General features: G+C 37.2%; 1 protein-coding gene across 1 annotated transcript in view; it reads left to right on the top strand.

The window, feature by feature from the left end:
- The window catches only part of AXDND1 (axonemal dynein light chain domain containing 1), a gene marked incomplete at its 3' end in the record, with an annotated part of 54524 nt that extends 29429 nt beyond the window's left edge, over nt 1-25095 (top strand). Inside the window, exons 16-27 of the mRNA XM_081026201.1 lie at nt 1443-1677; nt 5743-5944; nt 6727-6820; nt 10509-10708; nt 11557-11653; nt 12259-12369; nt 16515-16628; nt 18078-18182; nt 19110-19192; nt 20126-20388; nt 24200-24279; nt 24946-25095. Of these exons, the coding sequence (XP_080882327.1) occupies nt 1443-1677; nt 5743-5944; nt 6727-6820; nt 10509-10708; nt 11557-11653; nt 12259-12369; nt 16515-16628; nt 18078-18182; nt 19110-19192; nt 20126-20388; nt 24200-24279; nt 24946-25095 (1734 nt within the window). The remainder of the gene's footprint in view (nt 1-1442; nt 1678-5742; nt 5945-6726; nt 6821-10508; nt 10709-11556; nt 11654-12258; nt 12370-16514; nt 16629-18077; nt 18183-19109; nt 19193-20125; nt 20389-24199; nt 24280-24945) is intronic.
- Between the last annotated feature and the right edge of the window lie 1225 nt (nt 25096-26320).

Genomic DNA, 26320 nt, shown 5'->3' with positions numbered 1-26320 from the left:
ACCACATTTTGTTCTTTAGTAACATCTTTTAAAAAGTGTTCAAGCTATGAAAATAGGCTTCATTAATCAAATTACTATCACGCTATAGTAGTTTGACAAGGGAAAAATATATAAAATACTGAAATTCCTCCAAAGTGAATATCAAACTCATGACCTGATAAAATCTCACCCAGATCCCAGGAAACCATTTTCTTTTCTTTTGGAATGACATGAGCAGAATATTCTCAGAATCGAAGATGTTTGTTGTCCTATACACAATATAGCTAATTAAATGACTTTTATTGTTTATCTGGCAATTTTGACATTGCATAGATAAACTTAAAAAAATCCTTCTTTCTTTAGTAGGAATAATAATAATTCATTAAATAAGCACTTACTCCGTCAGGCTGAAGGTGCTTTCCATACGTTAGCTTACGTACTCTTTCTGGCAGCCACATGATGCAGGTTTTATAATCCCTGTCTCACAGACACGGAAATTGAGCTTAGAAATGTTAAGTAACTTGCCTAAGTTATCTATCAATGGTAACTGACCGAGTCAGGGTTTGAGTCCAGGTCTCTCCAACTCCAAAATCCCTACCCTTAATTGCTCTGCTACATTGCTTCTCTGTAGTGGTCACTCTTATCTGTTTCCATAATCTGAGTCACAAATAATGGCAAACTTTATATATAAGTTGTATTGTATTTTTTTCCACAAATGTTTGTTGATATGTATAGGACTTGGACCTGAGGTTAGACAGACAAATAAAACAAGAATAATACAACAACCATTACATTCTAGGGACTTTCCCATTCTAGTGGGGATCACGTAAACTGGTATATTGTAACCTTACCAAAGCATGTAAGAATTAAACAGGCTCAGCTCTCTGGGACTTAATTGCCTATCACTAATTTTTTTACCCATAGAGGATTTAATATTATTATTTTGATCCTAGTAAATTATGGATTATATCACAGGGTATCAAATTAATTTAAATTCATTTTAATTTTGAAAATAATATCTATGTCCTATGAAGAAATGGTATAAACAAATACCGTGTTTCCCCGAAAATAAGACCTAGCTGGACAATCAGCTCTAATGCGTCTTTTGGAGCAAAAATTAATATAAGACCCGGTCTTATGTAATATAAGACCTTATATTAAAATAAGACTGGGTATTATATTATATATTTATTCTTTTCAATTCTATTCTGTTGTATTCTGTTATATTATATAAGACCCGGTCTTATATTAAAATAAGACCGGGTCTTATATTAATTTTTGCTCCAAAAGACGCATTAGAGCTGATGGTCCAGCCAGGTCTTATTTTGGGGAAAACACGGTAATAATTGGATATGTAACTCCAAAATAATTGAGAGTCACTGGGAAATAAAGATCTGGGTCAACTTTGATGAAATCATTAGTGGATAATGTACTAATTTCCTTACCTTCCTTTCACTCTCTAGATAATCAGTGAAGATAAAGACAAGTATACTGGGGATTTTCTGGTGTCAAAATATGATTCTCTCAAGATTATTAAACACTTGCAGGAAAACTGGACAGATACTGGGTTTGGGATATTTTGTCGCCATAAAAGTATGGAGGGGGAGATGCCACCAGAGCAACAATACATGGAGGAAATTGTGAAAATCATACGAAGACTCTACGAACAATTTGAAATAAGAATCACTGGGGATAATGGTAAGAAAAAACAATGATAACTAGGTTGCTTGACATAAAGGATTTTAATAATAATTATTATCAATACAATTAATATTTAAAATCACAATAATACATGCATATAGTTTTAGAAATCAAGCAAAATAAACCATAGAGCATCACTTTATTGAGATATAATTCATATACAATACAATTCACCTATGTAGAATGTACAATTCGATGATTTTTAGTATATTCACAGATGTGTGCAACCATCACCACACTCAATTTTAGAATATTTTCATCAAAGAAAGCCCTATACCCTTTAGCTATCACCCTCTTCCCCCTCTGTTCCTGACCAAGTCTTAAATCTACTTTCTGTCTCTATAGATTTCCCTATTCTGGACTTTAATATGAATGGAATCATATAATGTGTGATCTTTTGTGACCAACTTCTTTCACTTAACATAACATTTTAAAGGTTCATCTGTGTTTCAGCACGTATCAGTGCTTTATTCATTTTTATGGCCAAATAATATTCCAGTGTGTGTATGTATCACATTTTGTTTATCATTTCACATGTTGATGGACATTTGAGTTGTTTCCACTTTTTGGCTGTTATGAATAATGCTGATATAAATATTTGTTTACGTATTTCTCTGTGGACATAAGTTTTCATTTCTTTTAGGTATATACTCAGAAATAGTATTGCTGGTCATGTGGTAACTCTGTCTTTCAGTTTTTGAGGACTGCCACACTGTTTTCAAAGAGGCTGTATCATTTTATATACCCACCAACAGTGTATGAGGGTTCTGATCTTCCCACATCCTTGCCAACATCTGCCATTTTCTGTCTTTGATGGTGGCCGTACTAATGGGTGTGAGGTGTGGTTTTAATTTGTGGTTAATCCTTTGTGGTTTTGATTTACATTTCTCTAATAATTAGTGATGTTGAGATGATCTGTATTATTTTTAAAGAAACCACGTTTATCCACGTTATACATGCATATACATCTACATGTATTACGTGTATATAAAACGACCTCACAGACTTGAATTAAAAAATGGAAAAAGGGTACACCAAGTTACTACATGGGTGACTTGGTAAAAGTTAGGCTGGGCTCAGGGCCAGGGAGAGGTAAGGAGGATAAGATTGGAGAGGAAACTAGACCAAAAAGGAAATATAAATGTGTATTATCCAATGACATTCATGCATTTGTGTAAAATTAGATGTATTTATGCATAGAAAAGTAAATGAAATTATGACTGAACAGCAATGAAGTGTGTCTTCAGCTTAAATGACAAAATTGGGGCCTAAAGGACAGTTAAAAGAAAATAAATGAGATTTGAAGATGACTTGGATGGGTTGATTGTCAGAGGCTTGGGTATTCATGAAAAACTGTCCCTAATTGATTGGAAGGGGTTTTAAACTCTTTTTGTGATTGCTTGTCCATGGTATGAACCCATGGTCAAAGAATAATCAGTCTTTCCCTTTTATGAATTTGGAAAATAGGACCTTTTTGTTCTTATATTACTAGCCTCCTATATTTGCATTTGTCTGTCTGACATAATTTTCCTTTTCCCTGAATAGCTCTCTTTAGCGTTTCCTATAATTTGGGTCTACCGATGATTTCTCTTAGTTTTTATTTTCCTTTTTTTCTTAAATTATAAATCTATGTTGTATAGAATTCTAATTTGGCAACAATTTTCTTTCAGTACTTTATGTATTCAATCTGCTGTTAAACATCCACTGAATTCTTAATTTTAATTATTGTATTTTTCAGTCCTGGAATTTAATAACTTTTAGAGTTTCTAGTTCCCTGCTGAAATTCTCCATCTTGTCATTTAATAACTTTAAGATTTTAATCACAGTTAATTTTAAAGTCCATGTCTGATAATTGGATAATATCTAGTTCTTCTATAGGTCTTTTTGTTTTCCAATTACAGTTGACATACAATATTATCTTAGTTTCAGGTGTACTAGGTCTTTTTTTATTATCTGTATTTTGTCTTGGTTTTGAGTCAATTCATATTCCCTACTGTTTCTGATTAATGTTGGACATTGTGTCTGAAAAATTCTAGAGATAATTTAAGACTCTGAATGATGCTTTATTTCACAAAAATGATTTTACTTTTTCTTCTGGCAGGTTATTAGGTCAGGAGCAGATAATTTTAATCCAAACAGGAACTGAGTTGAAATAAAATGTGGCTTCAGGTTTTGTGAGGGCTGGTCTATTTTTGCTCCACGCTCATTTCTAAGGTGTAGTAGCCCTTCAGGGGTTCAGAGGTCCCAAATGAAAGCCTGGTGCATTTACCAGGTACTCTACTCCTTAGCAGATTTTGAACTTCAATTTTATTTTCCCAGTAGGGTGACCAAATATCCCAGTTTACCGTGAGAGAGATTGAAAAATCCACCCTCCCAAAAACCATGAGAGACATTAAAAGTCCATCAAAGCGCTTTCAGTCACTGTGTCATATGTTACTTAAGAATCCTTCCTAGTAAAGTGTTCCAGGCAACCCTGATGTACCCACTCATACTGTTATTCAACATAAAACTACTCTAGATGGGAAAACACAATCTTAGTTACCTGTAACAGCAGTCATATAGTTACAGATAAAATGGCAATACTTACCCATAAGAACATATATAGTGGGCAGAGAAAAAATGAGTTAGTAAATGGTTTCAATAACAAGGCGTCAAAATGATGAATGATTATCGTGTCCAGAGCAACACGGGCAGTGAGCGAATGAAAAGGGGCCGCTTTAGGTTAAGTTTTTTAAAAAAGAAAGAAGCAGAGACTTGATGCAGTTAAATCTCCGAAGGCCAGGGGGCCTCTCAGTCATGGAAGACTGGAGCCCAGAATCAAGCCGACTGGTGGCTTTTATTGATATTCACATAAGGCATTAGCATTATTTATTCCACGGTCTGTGAATCTCATATATCTTAGTAGAAAACCTTTTAGGTCAATCCCCCTTGCCTGCAGACAGCTGGACATTAAGTCTCAACTTCCCCAAGGGACAAAACCTATATGCATATGAATAGATGGAGAACATCTCATTGAATCACTTTGCAGGTTTTGGGAAGGAATGCAGCCACAGAGGCTGAGGCTTTCCTTAGCCTGAGGAAGGTGGGGGCTGTGCCCACCTCTGTGAACCCTGTGGGTTCTCCTGTTGGTCCCCATGACTGCGTCTGGCTTGAGTTGTTCCTTCCGTGAGGAATCTTACTCGTCACTGACTGTCCAGTCATCTTTCTGGGACCAAACAGGGAGGCATAGGGTGCAAACCCAAAGGTTTAGCAAAGTCCCTGAAAGGATCGTCTTACAGACTCTCCTTTCTATGGGGGCAGCTGGAAAGAAACAAAAGGTTAAGCTGTTGCGTGGCTACAAATGATAGTAAAATTAACAGATAATTTTGAGTACACCTAAGAGATCAAAGTTTACTGATGAAGGCAGTGAAACTATTTTCATCAAGGATAAGAAAAAGTTTGCTTTTTAATTGTTTCTCTTTATATATCTCTGAGATGGGAGCATTTTTGTTATTTTGCAAATGAGATAAGACAAAGGTGTAGAGAGGGTATTTTGTCATGATCTCACAGTGAATCATTCAAAGATTAGGAGCCAGACTCGATCCTTGCTCAGATTACAACTATAAATTTCATTAAATCCTGAACAGTTACTTAAAAAAATGACTCAAGAACTATATTCTCATTTCTGTCATTAGAAATATAATATATGACGCAGCTCTTTATTGTCATTGTCTTCTTAATGGAATGACTCAATGAATTAATGCCTTTTACCGAAAACTGCCTAGTTCATAGTTTCTGGGTTTAATGCATTAGGTTCTCAGCTGAGTAGACAAGAAACTTAAAAGTATAAGCTGTCATCAAAGAAATAGTCATCAATCAAAGAAAACCACAATTACACGGTGTTTATTCACTTAACATTTATTTAGGAATTACTCTTTACAAGATTCTCTGCTAGGCAGAAGCTGTAGGATAATAAAAAGATGAAAAGAGATATGCGCCTGCCCATTAGTATTTTATGATTTATTATTGGAATAACAGACTTACAGATACTTCTAAAAATCAATGCTTTTCTTACTTTTCTAGGTACAGCTAAAATTCTTTCAATTTTGATTAGCTCTTTTGACTTCTGTTCTTTCAAGTTGGAAAGCATCTGGGAGTCTCCTGAAATGCTTCTTGAAGAATGGGAAGGACTTGATGAAAAAATTAATGAAATGGCATCTCAGTTGGATGTGTTGTTAAACACTATTGGTACTGTTCCACAGTACGTAGACAAGGATTCTGGCGCGTAAGTTCCCATAGCTCTCTGATGGGCAGAAGAAGAGAATCCCCACTTCTCAACTGTGTTTTCCCAGTACCTAGCCTCAACAACAGGTAGCTGGGGTTAGATAAAAAACCTTGAAGCCCTGTTCCTCCCAGGAAGAAGGCCATCTGACTGGGAGCTGGAGGGTGAGGGAGCCCTGTGTTCCTAACTGCAGCAGTCTCCAGTGCAGTTTCTGTCTCACTGAGCTGGGAAGGGAAGAGTGGGGCAGTGTTGGTTCAAATACCATAGACTCTTTTCTTATTGAACCATCATAGATTGTCTTGAATAGCTGTTTCTTAAGTTACTGTTTGTTCTTAGGACTATTTCCATAGGCTTTCAGTGTGGTTTTTGTTGTTGTTTGTTTGTTTGTTTGTTTTTTTAAGAAATAATTCTCACCAGTTTCACTGGGGAATAGGTCAGCTTTGCTCCTCACACAGTCATGCTGGAAGTTGATCTCTTGAGAGCTTTAGAATTCATTCTTCTCACTCTGTTATCTCATTGGTCGAGAAGTGAATACAAAGGGTATGAATGTAAGTTATTACAATAGAGAACTGACACTGAAGTTAAGAGCTACAATTCCCAAGTGCATCATTTGCTCTTGGCGGTAAGAAGGCCAGGTCAGTGAGTTAGCCATTATACCACACAATTCAGAGCTTTCATCCACCGTTCCCTGAGTTCTCAAACAGTTGTCCGCGTGATTTAGCTGGTAGTTACTTTTATATTCTAAGTAAGTCACTTATTTTTATTTTACTCAATTTTTCCTTCAGGGTACTCCAAGCACAGATATTTAACATGATTCACCAATGGCTTTTGAAGATAGGCAATGAGATTAACAATGGTAACTCTGAACTTCAGCGCCATGTATGTATTTGTAGGGATTTGTGAGGTTAATTGTGCCTTGGCTGGGGGTTTTGTTTCAGGAAAAACCAGGTCCTACCTATGCAATTAAAGCAGGAGGTTGGGAGGACAAAAGGGGGACTTAATATAATTACTCAAGTGGTTTTTCAATGAATTTTTAAAAAATTTTGTTTTCCTTTTTCTTCTTCTTTTTTGAATCTTGGAAGGGGCAAGTGTGGAGGCAGTGACATGCCATGAGGCTGGGGATCAGATAGAGCACAGCAGGCAGGGAAGGGTCCCATGTGCAGTAGCTAAAGGACATTTAAGACCAAGGAAACGTAGTGCTCCATATGAAGTTATGTGAACTGCACGATGTATAGTCCTCTTTTTGTCCCCTCCAAAATTTGCATGCAGTCTGCTACATGTACAAGCCTTCTGAAAATGAGGAGAATCTTCTGGCATTTGAGGAAGGGAGTACATTTCACATCTGAATCAATGTGATGCAGAACAGGGACCACGTGTGTGGGATAGCGATGTCACCCATAAACTGAACGCACTTTAGAAAGTACACAGCGCTGTATGCTTTGAAGACAGAACCCTCAGGCATCACAGAAATCTTCTGAAGGGTTCGACTGTCCGTACTATGAATAAAGTGCCCAAGAGAATCCTGTTTAGGTCTTGGTAAGCCCAAGAAGGAATATACCTGCCAAACAGGATTCTTTGGGGTTAAATGGGACAAATTTATAATTAGAGTCTACCAGCCATCGTTTACAGCGCGCCTCTCATACACACACTGAATTTCAGGGAAAAGCCACAGACAGACCTCCCAAGTCTCCTGCACTTCAACGGGTTTTTAAATGCAATATGTTTTCTTTGCCTCTGGAATGCAGTTTCAGAGATGATCAAAAATTTTTAAAGTTCTAATTGTTATCTTTAGTCTTTACTCGGTATACTGAATTTTTTTCTCTTACTGGCATTAATCTGGGATGTGACCACTTTAAGGATTTATGTTGGTGTCTCTGACTGGCTGCAGAGATGACAGAAACATGTTACTGGGGAGAAAGACAAAATGCCACAATACTATTGGTCTATAATTATTAATTAGAACAAATAGAATTGGTCTGCAATTCTGAAGAACTGAACCTGTGGACTTCTTAACCAGCACAATATGAAATAATTTCCAAAGGATGTCTTTCTTAGTTTACTACATTTACTCCCACCTTCTGGTCTTAGTAATAATCTAAATTTACACAGGAAAAAATCTTATTATAAGTAAACTTAATATACAAATATTTGATCTTATAAGTTTAATAAAGTGAATTAATTCATTTTAATATTGCTTAAATTAGGAATTTGAAAGGCAGAGATCATCAGTTTTATGGCAATACGACTTAGGAAGCATTGCATTATATCACAGTCTACGAGCATGTTGCAAACACGTAGACCCCAAGAGTTGAGGAGCAAATATATTAAGACTGAAAGTATGGATCCAGACTTGGGAGAAATTTCTATGATTTGGAAGACAATCAAAATTAATTTTAAAAAGAAGAGCAGAGTGTCTGTCACATAGTGGGACTTAATAAATATTTGTTGAATGAAGGAAAGAGGAACATTCTAGCACTGCTGGTGTCTCATAGTGCTGCTACATTAACCCCTTCTTCGGCAACATACTCTGTTTACCATTGGGGATTTATCTCCATGGAATCATATACTCAATTTTTTATATTATGAAATGCAATTTTTATAACATAAGATTATTTAGAAAGAGCCTTTATATAGTTCTTACATATCTCTATTTTAACACTACATTATAATATAATTAAACTGTGTAGAAAACTTGCAGGATTATAATTCTACCGTTTAATCTCATTAATATAACTTCAAAATGAAGATAACATACATTTCTGTTTATTGTATAAGGATGCTACAAGGATTAATTAACATTTTATGTAATCAAAAATGAGTTCTTTCAGTGACAATATAATCCAGGCTATTGGTATATGAAAGAACAGCTAGGAATTTATTTAGAGAAGCAGCATGAGTTTAGCTAGTAGAATGGGGCGGACACATAACTTTGACTTGTGAAAGAGAGTAGCAGTTTTTTTTAACTCTTTCTCAGGAATAGTTGCCCTTTTCAACATTGCTTTAGGTCATCAACAACTTTTCCTTTAGAAGCAGGAAGTGCAGGTTTTAGTACTGGATAGACTACCAAGTTTTTTAATTCATTCATCAAACATTTATTAAGCACTTACTCCCTGCTAAATACCATGTGTGGCATTGAAGGATAAAATGATGGACCATGCCTTAAAGAGACTCGCAGGCTAATTGAGAAGACAGATGTGCAAACAATTATAATAGAGAAATGTACAAAGAGACAGGAAAAGGAGCAAATTAAAGAAAGTGGAAGTTTAAAAGTCTTCTCAGAGTAGATCATATTTAAGCCTCGAAGAATGCTTAAGAATTCACCACACAGTTAAGGGGGGTAGGGCATTTGAAGAGAATGGTGTGTTTGATGTTTACATTTCATAAACATCGCATTTTATTTCTGGGACCCAGCCTCAACCCCCTCATACTGAGGTTCCCAGACTTTCTCAGTTTGCAGTGCCCTTTGTGTCCCAGTGTTTTCATGCTCCTCATCCAAAAGAAATACCACCCATTTCAGTTTATTAAGTAGGTAGGTTCAAACAATTTACTAAATATTTATGTCCTGACAACTTAGTAACTGTTTAGGAATGGAATACATGTTGAAATAGTTAAAACAAGGAGGCCATTGGACTAAGTAGCTCCACTGCCTTTGGTAGTCTATATAAACAAACCAAAGCCAAAGTCAATGTACTTGAACCTAAGAAAACAAAACCAAAGCAACTATCATAACAACCAAATAACTGCATTTTCCCAAATAAGGCAAACATTTAAGTTACAGGCAATTAAATAATTTCTTTGCTTCAAGCATCTTATCTATAAAAATCTCTGACTTAGCCTGCACCCTCCCTAACCATTTTTCAGTTTTGGCAGTACCCAATTAGAACTGTTGTTTGCTCAAAAAAAACTGTAAAACTTAATGTCTCGATTTAAATTTTTATATACACAAACAGTGGAAGAAAAAAACCTTTTATTCTCATTTACTCAAAATTATTTACTAATGGGATGTATGTACGTGGACATTGTACAACTTCTCTAATTTTGAAATCAGATTGCATGTTGCCACCCTCATTTCCTGTTCTGCTTTGATTTTCACACATTACTTGTTTTTATCAACCACCAATAAAACCAGCTTTGCAAAGATCTGATGTCATCAAAAGTGACATAGTGCATCTAATGTTGAAACTGTGAACTAGGCCAAGTTCATGCTGTGTCTGATAGGTGTTGCGTATCATTGTTATATTTCTCAAGAATTTAAAAATCCTATGGCATTCTTGAGAGTTCTCTGTGGTGCCCTGGAATGCCTTGGTGTACAATTTGGGAACTGTGGCTTTAATTCTCTTGACCAAACTAAATAAGAGGAAGAAGGTAGTTTAATGTACTATAGTCCACAGAAGAAAATACAGTTATACTAGCTGGGTAGTGATGATTTGATTTCATTAGGAAAGATCGTGTTGTTGAAAATTGGACACAGGTATGAACGATCATTTCTATTTTTAAATTTGGTGTCGTTTTTACTGTTTGATTTATTTAACACAGGGAATGTGTATTATAATCATTTTTTCAACAGGTGGATGAATTGCATATATCTATGATCAAGTGGATGGTAAATTTGCTGATTTTAATGATACCTGATTTTACTGACCAAGACACACTCCCAAAGTTGGAGGAAGAAAGTGCTGAGAAACATGATACAGGAGTTGCAAAGTTAGAGCTAGATGCAATTGTACTGGCAAAAAAGTTGTCCCAATACTCCAGGTATTTGAACAGGTAAAACCATCTGATCATTTTATTACTGCTCTTTTGAAGATTAAATGGGACATCAAGTAAGGAGAGAAGGGCAGTTAAGTAGCAGCAATAAGGGGTTGTTTTAAAACTTTGAGAGGAATATGACTAGTTCAGTTTTTAAACCAGCTTCAGCACTGCACAGTTGGAATATGAGATTTTGGTGTTTTACCAATGGCTTTAGAATTTTCTTGAAAACAATGCTAGCATAGGCAGGGTGGGAAGTATGTACACATGTGGGAGTGAGAATTAGGAAAAAAAAGCAAAGACCCACTTGCTTGCATAAGTAAGACATATCTTGCACATTTGCACATACTGGGGACAGTTATGAAGAAACTTGTAGTATCCTGTGTAATTCCATGCAAAGCTGAACGTATGCTTTTATATGTCTCAGTAAACATCAACCAGAACATCTCTTTAAAAAAACAAAAAATGAAAAAAACCCTTATATCTGTAAAGCTAGAGGATGCTTACCAAATAAAGATGAAGTCTGAAAAAGTGTGATATATTTACAAGTCAGCATACTATCACTGATTACTTCAAATTTGGGAAGCAGCTTTTATAATCTAGCCAATTTCCCCCTTCATTTCCATTCAATGTTACCAGTGGTCAAGAGTGAGATGAGTGGAGGGGAGAAAGAGGGCAAGGGTGAGAAACTCAGAAAGTGACAAATGATACTCTTTGGTGAGTCAGTAGCTCAATATGGGAAACTTCCATTGTATCTGGATTTAAAATACTTAGGAGAGGAAACAACAATAATAGGTCATGCTATATATAGTGTGTGTGTGTGTGTGTGTGTGTGTGTGTGTGTTTGTATACTTCTTTTTTTCCAGTTGTTGCAAAGGGATGGTAACAGCTATGGCTCTGAGTATAGCCAGTAACTTAGGAAAAAATCCTGCGAAGGAATTTTATGATCTGGATAAGATGAAGGTAATAACTCTGTCTTCCCTTTACTTTTGGTTTGTTATGAGCAGACTTTTTAGATTTAATCACTTGGCAGTGTATACAAATATCAAATAATTATGTTGTATACCAGAAATTAATATAATGTTATTTCAATTATGCCTTAAAATTAATAGTACATATCTCATATTGAGGATCAAGTGCGTTAATAATATATGCACAGTGCTTAGAACAGTCTGGCATATAATTAAATGCCGTGTTAGTGTTTGCTCTGTTTATTGTTGTTGTTAAGCAATCACAGTTGGCCTAGTCAGTTGCATAACATTTGTTGGGAGAGGCCATTTGTCCAGAGTAAACCCAAGAATCTTTCCATGTCTGATTTTATAGCATTTCACCACTCCTTGTCCCATGGCAACCAGGTTGGTAAGCAATGGTAGCATTTATAGTCATTATAAACATCACTTATACAGCACCACTTCTGCGCAAATCTTTGAAGTAAAGTGATACAAGGTTAAGTGAATGGGATTATATTTAGAGGAATTGTATTTAGCAGCTCCCCAATAAGAACGAGTGAATAAATGAGTTGGTGTAATCTGATTTTTTCTGTTTAATAATCTTTTATTTCTTCTCAGAGAGAATGTTATGAGTGGATCACCACATGCTCTCACCTCCTTTCTGGGATCAAAGGCAGAAAAATAAAGTTATTGACCGATGAAGAAAAAGAGCAGCTCTTTGAAGATGAGGTATTTGCCATGTGTCAGCACTGCTCATTATTTAGGTTCTTGTGTTTCAATAGCTAAGCGTTCAGCGGCTTTTCCCAATCTATGCTCTGAATCCTGATCCATTTGCTCTATCCGAAGAGAATTCTGGCTCAGACCAAGAGCATTGGCAGCTCTTCTACCTTCTAAGGGAGAGATTCATCCGCTCAAACATCTCTCCTCACTTTCTTGGTAGATGATTGTGCCTCCTCCTTCACAAAGGAAAGGATGGCTTTCAGAGTGAAGCAGCCCGCCACTTCTGAGGCACGTCCTCAGACATACCTGCTTCTGCGTGCACCCTTCCGCCTCCCCTGCAGTCTCGGTCTTTCCATGCAACCTTTCTTCCTTTGAGCACTTAACCCCATGCTCCTTGACCTCTCCCTTTTGTAGCTTTAATGCCTTCCTCTCAAATGGTTCCATTTTATCAACGTATAAACAATCTATAAACATGGTCATTTCTCTCATCCTAAAAAATATGTCCCTTGATATTGTCCCTTTACTACTTCTTTCTCTCTTTCCTATCATAATCACTTTTCTTAAACTTCTATTGATATATTGCCTCTTCATGGGTGATTACCACAGTGTTTTAATTATTGCGGCTTTATCCATTTTCATCTGGTAGGGCCTCTTCTCACTCATCTTTTTTAGGTGTTTCATCACATTCTTGCTTATTTGTCCTTCTATATAACTTTATAATCTAGCTCTAAAACTATGATTTTTTTAAAAAAAACAGATAATATTAAATTTATATATTAACTTAGAGAGCATAGACATGTTGTTGATGTTGAGTTGTCCTACGCAAGAATATAGGATATAGAATGTCTACTTTTATGCCTTTCAATAATGTTTTAAAGTTTGCTCATTTTGCATATTTTTTGTAAGGTTTATGTCTGAGTATTTTATTTTTTGCTATTTTAAATGGGTTCTTCTTTTCCATTATATCTTCTAACTGGTAACTATTTGTATATATTTTATTGACTTGGGTATAATTTTATATGCTGTGTTACTGTTTTTACTATACTATCAATTGATTCTTTTGGGGTCTCTAGATATTTAATAAAGTCATCTACAAATAGAGGTAGTTTTATCTTTTTTTTCAATTATGATGCCTCGAATTGATTTTTAAAAATCTAATTGCATTGAATAATTCTTCCAGTTCAATGGTAATTAGTAGTGGAGGTAGCAAGCATCCTTTTCTTGTTTCTGACTTTAGCACGAATGCCCTTAGTACGAAATGTGTTGGCATTGGAGTTGATTTATTGTTTCTTTATTGTTCCTCTAGATATCTCAGACCTTCCACCTGGGGTCATTTTCCTTCTGCCTTAACCTTTAGAATTTTCTTTAATGAGGATCTACTTAGTGGAAGCAAATTTGATTTTTATTTGTCTGAAAATGTCTTTATTTTACCCTTCTTTTTAAATTTTTACTGGGTATATAATCTTAGGATGATGATATTTTCTCTCAGTGTATTGATGACACTGTTTCCACTGTTTTCTGAATTTCATCGTTACCAAAATGACAATTGAGAATTTAGCTATTAGTTCCTTTGAAGTTAATCCATCTCTTCTCTCTGACTACTTTTAATGTCTTTTTTTTTTATCTTCAGCATTTTGTAGTTTCACTCTGACGTATGTAAATGTGGATTTTTTTTTTCTTTTCTTTTTAAATTTTGCTTGAGATTCTCTTGGTTTCCTGAATCTTTAGCTTGGTATGTTTCATTAGACCTAGAAAATTCTGTCATCATTTCTTCAAATATTGTCTCTATTGTATTCACTCTGTTTTTTCATTCTGGAACTACGAATGAATGTATATTAGAATCTGTCCCCCACGTCTCTTATCCTTTCATGTTTTCTGTCTCTTTGCCTCTCTGTCATCCTTGATAATTTCTTCTGGAGGTTCACTAGTACCTTCCAGTTCACTAACTTGCTGTTCAGCTAAGTTTAACCTGCTATTATACCTTTCTGTTGAGGTTTAAAATCTAATTGTTGAAGTTCTGTTTAGTTATTTTTCAAGTCTGATCATTTATGTAATTTTTCCCTCTTTGCTCATATTTTCAATCTCTTATTTCTTTAAACAGGTTTACTATAACTTTGTAGTCTATCTGATGATTCTAATATATGCTATATCTGTATAAGGATATTAATTATAGCATTATTTATAATAGCAAAATATTTGAAACAATATAAATGTTGATCAATAGGGAATTAGTTTAACAAATTATGGTACATGTATATAATGGAATTCTGTGCAGATAAAATTGATGTTTATGTAGTGGAATAAAAATCATCTATGATGTGCAATTGAGAATAGCAGATTATAGAATGTAACATATAATAATCTCATTTATATTAAAATGTTTATGTATAAAGCAATCTAGAAAAATATTCAGCACACTGATAGATGTTGTTACCTCTGAGAGTTGAGATGCTTAATTTCTCTGTATTGTTCAACTATTTACAGCAATAATGTGTTATCAGAAAAAAAAGTATTTTCATTTTGGAAAAAATCCTAATATATTGTGAATATTTTTCCACACCATGTGCATATTTCTACAGCATAATTTAAAATTGCTGTAAGTATTTTGTTGTATGGTTTATACCATAATTTATCTACACATTTTCCTATTGTGGGCATTGAGCTTATTTCTAACTTTTGTTTTATAACCATTGCCATGGTAAACATCTGAAGGGTAGTCTTTAGGCAGTATTTATGTATAATTCTTTGAGGTATTCAACACTGTTTCCACATCCTTGTGTTTTCTCTTTTAACTTTCCTGAGGCCTTTTCATGCGTCTGAGGCCTCCTTTGCAGGTTTCTTTTTCTTGTCCAGTACCTTATGTGACTAGATTCCTGTTCTATGGTCTTATCCTCTAGTTAACAAGTTCTTATTTGGTGATGTAATTCATTTTCTTTCCTTTAACTAAATGGGTGTAACTATTAAATCTCTATCGTTAGCCCAAATCCCTCCATCTAAAGTTTAGATCCATATATCCTGCTACTCACAGGATATTTCCCCTTGGATATCTTAGTGGCACCTCAAACTCATACAGCCTAATCTGAACTCATCTATCTTCCCCAACCTCCTTGTTCAACTTGATTTATCATCTGTGAACGGCATTATCATCTCTGTAAAACCCTAAACCATAAACCAAGTGTCATTCCAGATGCTCTCTTTCCCTAGCCTTCTCATATCCATCCAATCAATCACTGAGAGTCATCGCCTCACTAGCTCTTGACTCCTCATCCTCTTCATTCCTGCAACCCTGTGTTGTTTACTGTCTCCTCTTGTTTTTCTTCTTCCCCTTTTCCTCTCTCTCTTTCTCTCTCCTTTCCTTCCAGTCTCCCTTCCTTTCTCCTCTTTAAATCTACTCTTCTGTTGCTAGAGTGATTGTAAATCACTCTTAAAATGTAAAACAGATCAATCAATTTACCCTGTTTCCCTGAAACTAAGACCTAACCGGACAATCAGCTCTAATGCGTCTTTTGGAGCAAAAATTGATATAAGACTCGGTATTATATTATATTATATTATATTATATATTATATTATATATTATATATATTATATTATATATTATATTAAAGACCTAGTCTTGTGTTATAGTAAAGTTAAGACCAGGTCTTATATTAATTTTTGCTCCAAAAGACGCATTAGAGCCGATTGTCCGGCTAGGTCTTATTTTCGGGGAAACACGGTATTGCTATCTCATTGCTTTCAGGATAAAGTTTCTGTCCTGTTGAACTACAGTAATTCTGTTCTCAGAGCCAATCATGTGAGGACAGTATCCTCTCCCTTGTGTTATCTTTTTCTCTTACTCTCCCTTCAAGAAAAAACTCATTACCTCCTTCAGGAAACCTTCCTGCCCAACCCTCCTTTTCACCCCATCCACTACCAGATCTAGAATAGGTATTTCTATTCTGTGACTATATATATCTGTAGCATTATCTTGTCCATTAAATTGTAAGCTTTTTAAGGGCAGGGCCCAGTCTTATTAACCTTTGTATCCTTATCATTAGCACAGGGCTGAGTTGCAGGATTTATGCCCCTTAAATATTTTCGAATATTTGCTAATATAGTATTAAAATATTTACATACACTAAACTGTAATTATAATATTGTTTTATGTCACAGGATGTTATAAAAGAATTAGTTGACCCTGAAATGGATACACCTGTTAAAGAGGATGAAGAAGAAAGTAAGGAGGATAAGAAACTTGGGAAGAAACAGGAAGAAGAGAAAGCAGAAGTAAGATTATTTAGTATTATTTTTTCTTTCCGTTTATATTTTTAAAGAATTTATATATATGCTATTGAAAATAGAGGTAGTTCATCTGGAGTAAATGTTTCAACTTCAACAAAATGCCTTTCTTCATACACAGGTAACCACATCTGAAGACATACTTATCTCTTAATTTTCCAAGGAAAGGGTGTCTTTTTTCCTTTCTAAATCCAGCCATTTTTTCATTAAACTCATTCATAACTGTACTCCTATTAACTGTAAACAACCTCTCACCCTGATGCTGTTTCTATATCCCTTCCTTGCCAGATTTTTCAAATATTATAGTAGTGTAAACTCTATGTTCCTTCATCTTCAACTCCTGTTCTAAGCTGCCTTTCCCCTGCTCCCAAGCCCATTTCCACATTTATGTTTTCCTTACCTTGTCTTCACACCTGCTGGGGCATTATTAGTAATAAAATCCCTTCCTGGGGCCCTTGTAATAATAACAAAAATACAGCGAAAACTACCAATAAATGAGTGCTACCATGAGCTCTATGCTTTGCAGATTACCTCTTATCTATACAACACAACTTCAAGATTTAGAGATAAGAAAACTGAAGATCAGAAAGGTTGGCTGCCTTACCCCAAATCGTATAACTATAAGTAGCAGAATTAACATTCTGCCAGATAGATCTGGCAGAAGAGCCCATGCTCTTCTACTGTCTTTGGCTTTCAGAACTCTTTATGATCACCTAACACTCTCCATACTGTCTTAATTTACATCCCTGATGTTTCTTTTCTGAGAATAGTTTAAATATTGGCATGGCCCCACACTCTGACCTAGGTCCTCTACTCACTGTATATGCAAGGCAACAGAATAAGAATATTATACAACACCTAAGCCTCTTTTGACCAGCATTTTCTGTTTTATTTCTGGTACAGTGCTTGGCATATAGAAGGCACAAAATAAATGGAAAACATTATTTGGTCACTAAATTCTGTCATACCTTTAAAATCTGTAATGCATTGCCTCCTTTCCTCCTCCCGTGACTTAGATCAGGCCCTTTCCTCTCTATTTTACAAACTCCTATTTAGCCTTCAAATATCATATTCTCTGTAGAAATTTCCCTGAGTGTCTAGGCAGAAAGGAGGGCCCTTTTCTGTGTGCACACAGCTCTTGAAACACACTTTTATGCTAACGGTGGTCATGTATACCATCATTATTTTATTGCCTATCTCTCCTACTGTAGTGTGAGTTTCTGAGGTCTAGAAGAAATCCTTTTGTTTTTCTCAAAGTTATCTCCCCTTGTCCCTACTTTCCCATCCACACTAATTTATCACACAGTATTTGCTGTAAGTCTTCAATGATTAAAGCAAATGGAAAATGAAAGCTTCAGACATGGCAACAGGCAACTTGTCATGCCGCTGTACCATACACCAGCCCACTAACAGGTCCTTGGTATTTCTGTGCCCTAGAAACCTTCAACATCTACAGAGAAGGAAAAACTCATTCGATTCATTGGAGAAGATGAAAATATTCATTCTAAACCTCTGTTTGAAACAGATATATTTTCTTCCTGGGTATGTATCTAAAACTCAAATAGGAAATTCAAAACTAGGGAAAAATGTAGGAAATTTAACATCATGTAAAAATGATATGGAAATAACATAACTTTGATCTCCAAGAGGACCAGGGATTTCTAAGTAATATATTTTCCTAATTTTTTTTTCTCGGAACATCATCCCTGGAAAACTCTCATTCCAACAGCACAACAACAAACACTTCTCATTCTCTTCTGTAAACCTCATTTTAAAATCAGCACCTTATCTCTTTACTTAATTGAACAATACCTTGGTCAATATTTGACCAATTTTTAAATATATGAATTCAAAAGATTCTATTGAGCACATAATCTCCAACTACAAGAATTATCGGGCAGTTGGAAACCTTTAGAAAGTGGCTATGGAAGCTCAGCAGGAAAACAGTTAAGATTCCTCCAGAGAAAGTTCTAGGATGACGACAGAGGTCTTTTTTTTTCATATTTTCACTACCTTGATATTTATGAAATTCCCTACAAAACTGAAAAATCTTACTGGATTTTTAGTGAAGTAAATTATTAGCTTAGTGAAGTAAATTATTAATAAGGTCAATATAGATAATTTCCTTGATCTTTAACTTTATTGGGGAAACATGTTTACCCTTCTCTTTATTTTTTCAAACTTCCTTTCCCTATTTCTTTTTGTTGCTCTTGCTTCCCCTGCTTCTTCTTTACAGTAACTCTAATCAAATCTACTCATATGTCCAACTGTAGCATGAATAATTTGGAAGCTGGTATGTTACTTGAGAACTGCTTGAGGGCAATCCCTATTCTGTTTTGGTGTCAAGAGGGCCTTAATCACCTACTATATACATATGGATAGTAGAAAATAACATTCCAGAACATCCTGAAGTCAAGTATTCACTGTGGGGACTTCCGGTTCACTCATAGCTTGTATTTCCTTTGTTAGAGACAATCAGCTAATCAGGGTGAATTGGCCCCAAAGTATCTGGAAACAATGGCTATCATCGAACACATGCAGGAGAAGTTAATGTAAGTATGAAGCACCACCACGACAGTAAGAAGACAAACGTTGTGGCCAGGAGGTTTGGCTGAGACATTCACACTTCTTGGCTGACCTTTGGTTCTCTTGCTTCCTTTATTCTCACTAGTGAGATGGGTATCTCCAAATCTTCTGCTACAGTCAACGAACTACACTGCTCTAGTAGGAATGTCTGTCCTTACCCACAGTGGAGATGGAGGAAGTCAAACTATATATGTATAATATGTGGGGTGGAGTGCAGTGTTAAGAGTGATCCATTTTAGTATGTTTCTAAGGGATGACCTATAGAAATAAATGGAACAGGGAGAAACTATTACCTAGCCCCCAAAGTAGGAGGGGCAGTATAGTTAAGATGGTTGAGAATATCGAGAGAGAATCATAGTCATACAGATATATAAAGTGCTGTAGTAATTAAGAAGCGCATCTTAAACTGGGTTCCTTGATTGTAAAATCTGGTTTAACTAGGTGCTGGAAAAGAAGGGAATGAAAAAAGAAAGACTATGTGTTTCTGGGCACTTGTGCTCAGGATGTTTTTTAAAAAAAGGAAGGACACGATTGGGTTTACTTTGTTGGATCACATCAATGAAGAGAAGCCAACATTAACTACTGAAAAGGAGTTCCTTGGATATCGATGGAGAATTTCAAATACCCAAAAGTCAGATTTCACTAAGAAATGATAAATATGTTGTATTCTCAAATCACAGCATGTGATTTGTTCTCTGACATTACCGTCCAGAGTAGCTCCCAGCGCCCCCAGTGCTTGCTTGGCTAATTATCGATGTTGCTGCCTCCCTTATTTATACCCTTCACCATTAGATAAATTCATCTAATACCCCTGCCGTTTTAGAAGAGTTTTTATGTATGAAAGACAACTTTCAAACCTTTCCATTTTGTTGTGTTTCTCTGTACTTTGTCCACATCAGAGAGGTTGAAAGCAGAGCCAGAATAGCAGAGGAGAAGTTTGATGATGTCAATGAGAAATTTCATTATACTCTTATAAGAAATAAAGAACTGGAGAGAGAACTGGAGGAAATATTGATGAAATCTAGAGCGAAGACTCCTGAAGGAAGAGGAGAAGAAAATGAAGGAGAAAGAGAAAAAGAAGAAGAAAAAGAAGATAATGAAGAAAAAGGAGAAGAAGAAGCAATCAAGCCAGTAGAAGGTTCCTCAAAATCTCTAAATAAAGGTGAGAATTGCTTTCTCATTTCCCTTTATTTAGGTTGTATTTGTGAAAAAAAAAAACTTGATTGGGTCACAAATATTTTAGAAAAGTATCAATAAACTTAGTGTTGATCTACTAGTTTGTACTTCTCATAGGATTGCACATACATTTAACTATGTATCTATCTTATTTAGACAACTCACAAAAAAGAAAACCAAATGGTTAACAATTATAGACTAGCATACTAACATGAAATACAATTTTTACTTATAAAAATAGCAAAGATTTTTGAAAACAATACAGTGCTGATCAGAAGGGGCAAAGTAGTTAGTTTTACAGATAATACTTGTGGGTAGACAGACAGATAAAACCCTTTCAGAAAATAACTCGAGTATGTATGGATATGCCTTAAAAACAGGCATATACTTTGACTAATAATTCTACTCTTGAGAATCTCATCTAAGGAAATAATCCTAAATACAGAAAAAAAAATTAATGCACAAAGATGTTCAGTGTGTCATTGTATATAATAGGACAAAATAGAAATAATCTCTCCAATCATGGAATTTTGTCTATTTTTTGACACTTGTTGGATTTTCTATGATGAAAATAATCTCCTTTATCCTGCAGGAAAAAGCATTTAAGTCTTCATTTTTCTTTAATTAGTGCTATAATTTGCCCTCAAGCAGTTCTCAATATCCCCAACATTGGAGGCTATTTTTTGATTCTTGCTTTTACCTTCAACCTGTGGTCTGTTCCTAGGACAACTCCTGGTACAAAGAGTAGTACTGGGAAGATACCTACTTTCTATTTTTCGCTGTCACCCCTATTTCCACCTATACCCCCAACAAAGCAGTAAGTTAGCCAGTGTCTCGTAGTCTGGCCCCAGGAATGGTGTGTCAACAGTTTGGGGGAAAAGTCTGGGCCCATTTGCTCACCTGTTAACTCTGAACTGGTAAAATGTTAATTATTCCTAGTGTGACAGTCCTTTAGCTTTAGGTCTGACTATATGTGCAATAATTGTCATGAATTAAAAACATTTCGTCTTATATAAAATTTTATCCTGATAATTTGAAAAGTAGACTTTTTCCTGAGTACAGAAAAATAAATATACAAATCATACAAAGGGCCTACGTGTTAATCTGGAGAGGTTATTTACCTCAATACAGAATGAGTGACTAGTTTTGTCCCTTTCCATAAAAGTATTGGAGATTAGGTTAAATCCAGCACAAAAAATGTTAATAGGTACAGGTAGAGGATAGCTACGTACAGTTAATCCTCAACCTGCAGAAAATAGCCTGCACAAACATCACCTTTCCCTGCCTTTCAGACACCTATCACGGTCATTGCCAGGGGTCTCAAAAGTATAGGAAGAGAAGCTTTGCAGAGCTCAGGGGGGTTGGCTCCTAAGCAAGGCAGTCGCCATGCCATGCAGGTGACTGGAACACTTTCTCTGGAAAATCCATAAGTTAGACATTCCTTAGGGTTAGCAGGCAGCTCCTTTGAGAGAATGTAGACACCACTGGAGCGATACACAGTGCCATATTTGTACGAGTGTGCAGTGAGATCCCTTTTCTCCTCAGAGGTGTGCAGTGAAGGAATGGAAAATTATATACGGTAAAAGAAGGAGTCTTGTGGATGCTGAGTAAAACGAAGATCTGGACAGAGTAGGGAGAGATATTTATTTTTGTTTTATATCACTGTTTTTCATAATTAGCCAGTCATTGTGCCCTGAGCTGTGAATGAAGAAAGGAATCGAGAGGGTTGTTTTTCAGAGGTGAATGTGATCTCAGGGAGGCCCACGATTAGGAGTGGGGAGATACATTTAAAAGCAAGTCCAGGGTGTGAACAGGGTGACCAAATGTGGGATGGAAGTAGCAGCAGCCAGTCAGAGGATGCAAATTGAGCAGTTTGGTGTCCTGGAGCAGCCAGGGAGAGCAGGCTTGATGGGGAAGGCCTCCTGGGTCCATCCCTAGGGTGGAGTTTGTGTAGGCTCCTTGTACAGGAGACTGGAGAGACGGACCAGGAGACAGAGCCAGAGTGCAAGGGTGGATCTGGGAGTATTCTGGATGCTGGCTCTCTTTCAATTTCTTTTCACCAAGCGTGGGATATGTACAAGATGGAAGGAGGAAATGTTCTTCCTCTTGCTTTTTGCTACTTGACCACATATCCCCCTTTTCCAGGACCCAGAACTCAGACAAGTAACAGACTATATACTTGAACGTTGGAAAAATGCATTTTGAATCCCAGTAACCAATTTAGAGTCAAAGTTTTGGCACAGAATCTGTTTGTAGCTTAGCAGTTACTCAGGCAGAACAGAATTTTGAAAATGCTTTGTAAAGTAAAAAGTCTTTCGTACATATGAGATAGTGTTACTACAACACTCTAATTATTTTTGTCTTTTCAGAGGTACAACGCAAGGAGGGTCCTCTCAACACCAAATCCAGAGCCGGGACTAAATCCAATAGTAAAATCAAACCCAAGCAGCATCCATAGGACGCTGGGGATTACTGTGGCTCTCCTACCTGAACTTACCCCAGCTATCTCTGTGCTATTGAGCTGATGTGGCTCAATTGGAGGGACTCCCTTTGTAACAGCTATTAGAAAAGCCATCGCATACAACCCAAGAACATTTTCTTTAAAAGTCACAGTGCTGGCTGTAAGGAATCAATGTATTAGTTTATTTCCCAGATTAAAAATAGCGTGTGCAAAACTTTGCTAGCCTCTTCAATTGATTTCCTAACAGATTGGTGAAAAGTGTCTGTTTCTGTCAAGAAAGTAATGCTTTTTGAAGACTTTGATCTCTGCAGAGAAGAATAGCAAATAAAAAGCATTATTGTTTCAATTTGAGAGGATCCTGATAACCCTCTTAGGTTTCTGCAGCGTTTTCAGACTTGTTGTGATTTCAGGCATTCTTATGTTTTACCTATTTTTTACAATAACCCTACAAAGTAGGTGGGGGGGGCACTGTTATGCCCATTTCTCAGAAGATGAAACTGAGGCCCTAATTAGTTATAAGACTCCCCACGGCCACAAAGCTGATTGGTGTCAAAGCCTCTAGCTCGCTGGACCCATGCCTAGATTGTCTGACAATGGCCGTGTACCACTAGGTCATTGCTCAAATGGTTTCCTGCACAGCGACCAGTGTTGCTGAAGAGCCATCCAGAATTCTCATTTTTTGCTTTTATTGCCTCCTTTGTCTGCTCTCTTCATGACCTTGGTTCTTTCCAGGCACTAAAGATGGATTAACCTGCAAAAGTAAGTTACAAATGGTAAATGCAAGTTCTGGGCAGTCACTTAGCAAGAGTCCCTTCCTGCCTCACTTCTCATGGGTCACTTGCATCTCCTCTTATCTCTCTGGCTCCAAACACATGTGGTGAGATTTCTGCACCCTCTTTGGCTCCACATGTTTGGTTTCCTTTGGATTGATCTCCTAAAATTTTAGACCTTTGGCTGTTTCTTCAGCCTCAGACACTCCCCCAACCCCTGACTCCACAACCCCCCGCCTTATTTAAGCCAAATCCCTGGCCATCATCAAAGTGAGTGTGGGATGGGTTTCAAAAATGCCAAGTCTACTAGATGACTCTTTGACTCTGGGGAAATAAAACATGAAATTCTTTGGACAGCTGTGCTCATGGCCCAACTGAAAGCCAAAGCTGAGGCTAGTGGCTCACATTTACGGTTACCACCTGCTGGGGCGTAGCCAGCCCTACCCTTTGCTTTCCCAAAACAGATTCTTGGATGATGCTAGCAAATGTGGGGGCTTTTTGGTGGGGCTTCAGAATACTTTTTTATTAGTTTTTCAGAATAATTTTTTGTTAATTTCTCACTTCAGGGACCTTAGGAAGTTCGATGAGCAAGCTGTCATCCACCAGGCCTGGCTCTTCAGCCCACACCCAGACCTATGCCAAGCATGTGGGCGCCATGCAATTCTTTCCCAAGAGATCTGGTCCTACACTGACTTGACACAGGTACTTTCTGGTACATATCAACTGGGCTTTCTTCTTACTCTTGGCCTTTCCTAGCTGGAGATCAATGACAGCCATGACCTGGGTAACCTAGTTTGCATTTCACTTTCAAAGACGGCTGGGAATTCTCTTTGCAGGCCCCAAGGCTCTAGGATGCCATTTTCCCACTTCTGGAATTCCGAGTAAGTGTGCTACCTACCAACAAGGTTTTTCTCACAGAAGCAGAGGAGCAAACGCACTGACATACAAGCCACAGCTCTAGAGGGCTTTAGAAACCTCCTAGTCCCAATAGACTCTCCCAAAGAACATTGTAGCAGCCAGGAGCAATCTAATGAGGAGGAGCGTCCGTAGCCATCCAGACATAGTCTAGACGTGAATGCAGAGGCCCTGGCACTGGCAGTCTGATCTGCTGGGCCTCCCAGATGTAGGGGAGTCCAAATGGCAGAGCTCCAGCACCCATCATTTCAAGGTCAATAACCACCAGAATGCAGCAGCTGGGTCTTGAGAGAAGACTTGTGCTGCCGGGACCTTGCAGACAACACCGCCATCAGCTCACCTAGCTTGTGTCTGACGAATTTGCCTTTGACTATTCGCTGTACCCTTTCACCTACAGCACAGTTTCCTGGCAACTTATCCCCGTTACTTCCCTCCCATCAAGTCCGCCCACCCCAACAGCTGGTTAACACCTAAGATGCCGCAGACCATTCAAGCAGACCCAGAAGTGCCCTCTGGCAAGCTAATGAGAAATTTAAATGTTGATTAGAGCTGGGCATCAGAGCAGACCAAATGGTAGGAGAAAACAACGGTGCCCCCAGGTACAGAGGCAAAATCTGCCTTTGACCAAAAGAACCATGCTGTACACAATGATTAGTAAAGGTCATGAAAGCCAATATTACATTATTATCCTGGCATTCACTTCTCATTGTTCTGTTTCTGGTTCTGATGATGCCTGAACCAGCATGACCCTACCTCCTCCTCCATTACTCATGTCAACACCAGCCAACCTGAGATCAGGAGCCATTTGTATGGGGTGAAAAATGACCAACAACCCTTGATGACTTCTTAACTCCAATACTCAGTACACTGGGATAGATGTGGGCCAACACAGTGGTGATGCAGAATTCTTGCCACTTCAGGGATGCCCTAATTGCCACTGATCCTATAAATGCCTCATAAGTGCTTGCTTTCCTTTCTCTGGCACCATGTTCCTGGCTCTGGCAGATTCCATTACCTGCCTTTGGCTTATTTGTATTTGACTGGCTTTTGGATTCCACACTTTGTGTGTTGGCACTACTGCATTGGTGAGAGCTTTACCTGCTCCTTTGGCTACAGAATCTCCCATTGCCTCCAGGAGAGACTGCTACTCAATCTTTGGTTTTTAGCACTGCCCCGCCCCCTCCTCCCAGTGCCACACACACACACACACACACACACACAACCAAGTGTGGTCCTTGGGAGTAAGGACTGGGACCACGTCCCTATAACAAGACATGGGAATATTTTCCAGAACTGGATGAAATAGCCCTTTGAAACCAAATCAAAAGTTATCTCAACATATAGTGATCTTATAAGCAGATTGTTATGACAATAAATGCATTTGGCATGGTTGTATGGATATGTAGGTTTTGAAACCATCTAATAGCCCTGTATAATCTTGGGAAGATGCATTGCTTGGTTCAAGTTGTAGGACATAGCAAAGTTGGGCTAGAATGTGTGGTTTTCCCAGCTGTGGATATAGGTGAGGAGGTGGCCTGGAGACATGACAGAGATGACCCTAAGGCTGGCATCTTACGTATGGCTGTATTATACTGCTAGGGAGTTTTTGTTCTGTTTTTAGAGGGCAGAAGGGATGGCAGAGGGAAGGACTATTGAAGTGATTGAGAGATAACAGGGAAGGCAAAAGCACCCTTCGTCTTGGGCCTTGTTACTTTTACTTAAACATAGTGAGAAAACAGCCTGTCTCCGACAGACAAAATGCTACAAAAGTT

This window comes from Rhinolophus hipposideros, assembly GCF_964194185.1.
Source record: "Rhinolophus hipposideros genome assembly, chromosome: 19".
In the NCBI taxonomy this organism is placed as follows: Eukaryota; Metazoa; Chordata; class Mammalia; order Chiroptera; family Rhinolophidae; genus Rhinolophus; species Rhinolophus hipposideros.
Note: the sequence above shows the minus strand (reverse complement) of the source record. Positions and strands in the feature narration are given on the sequence as shown.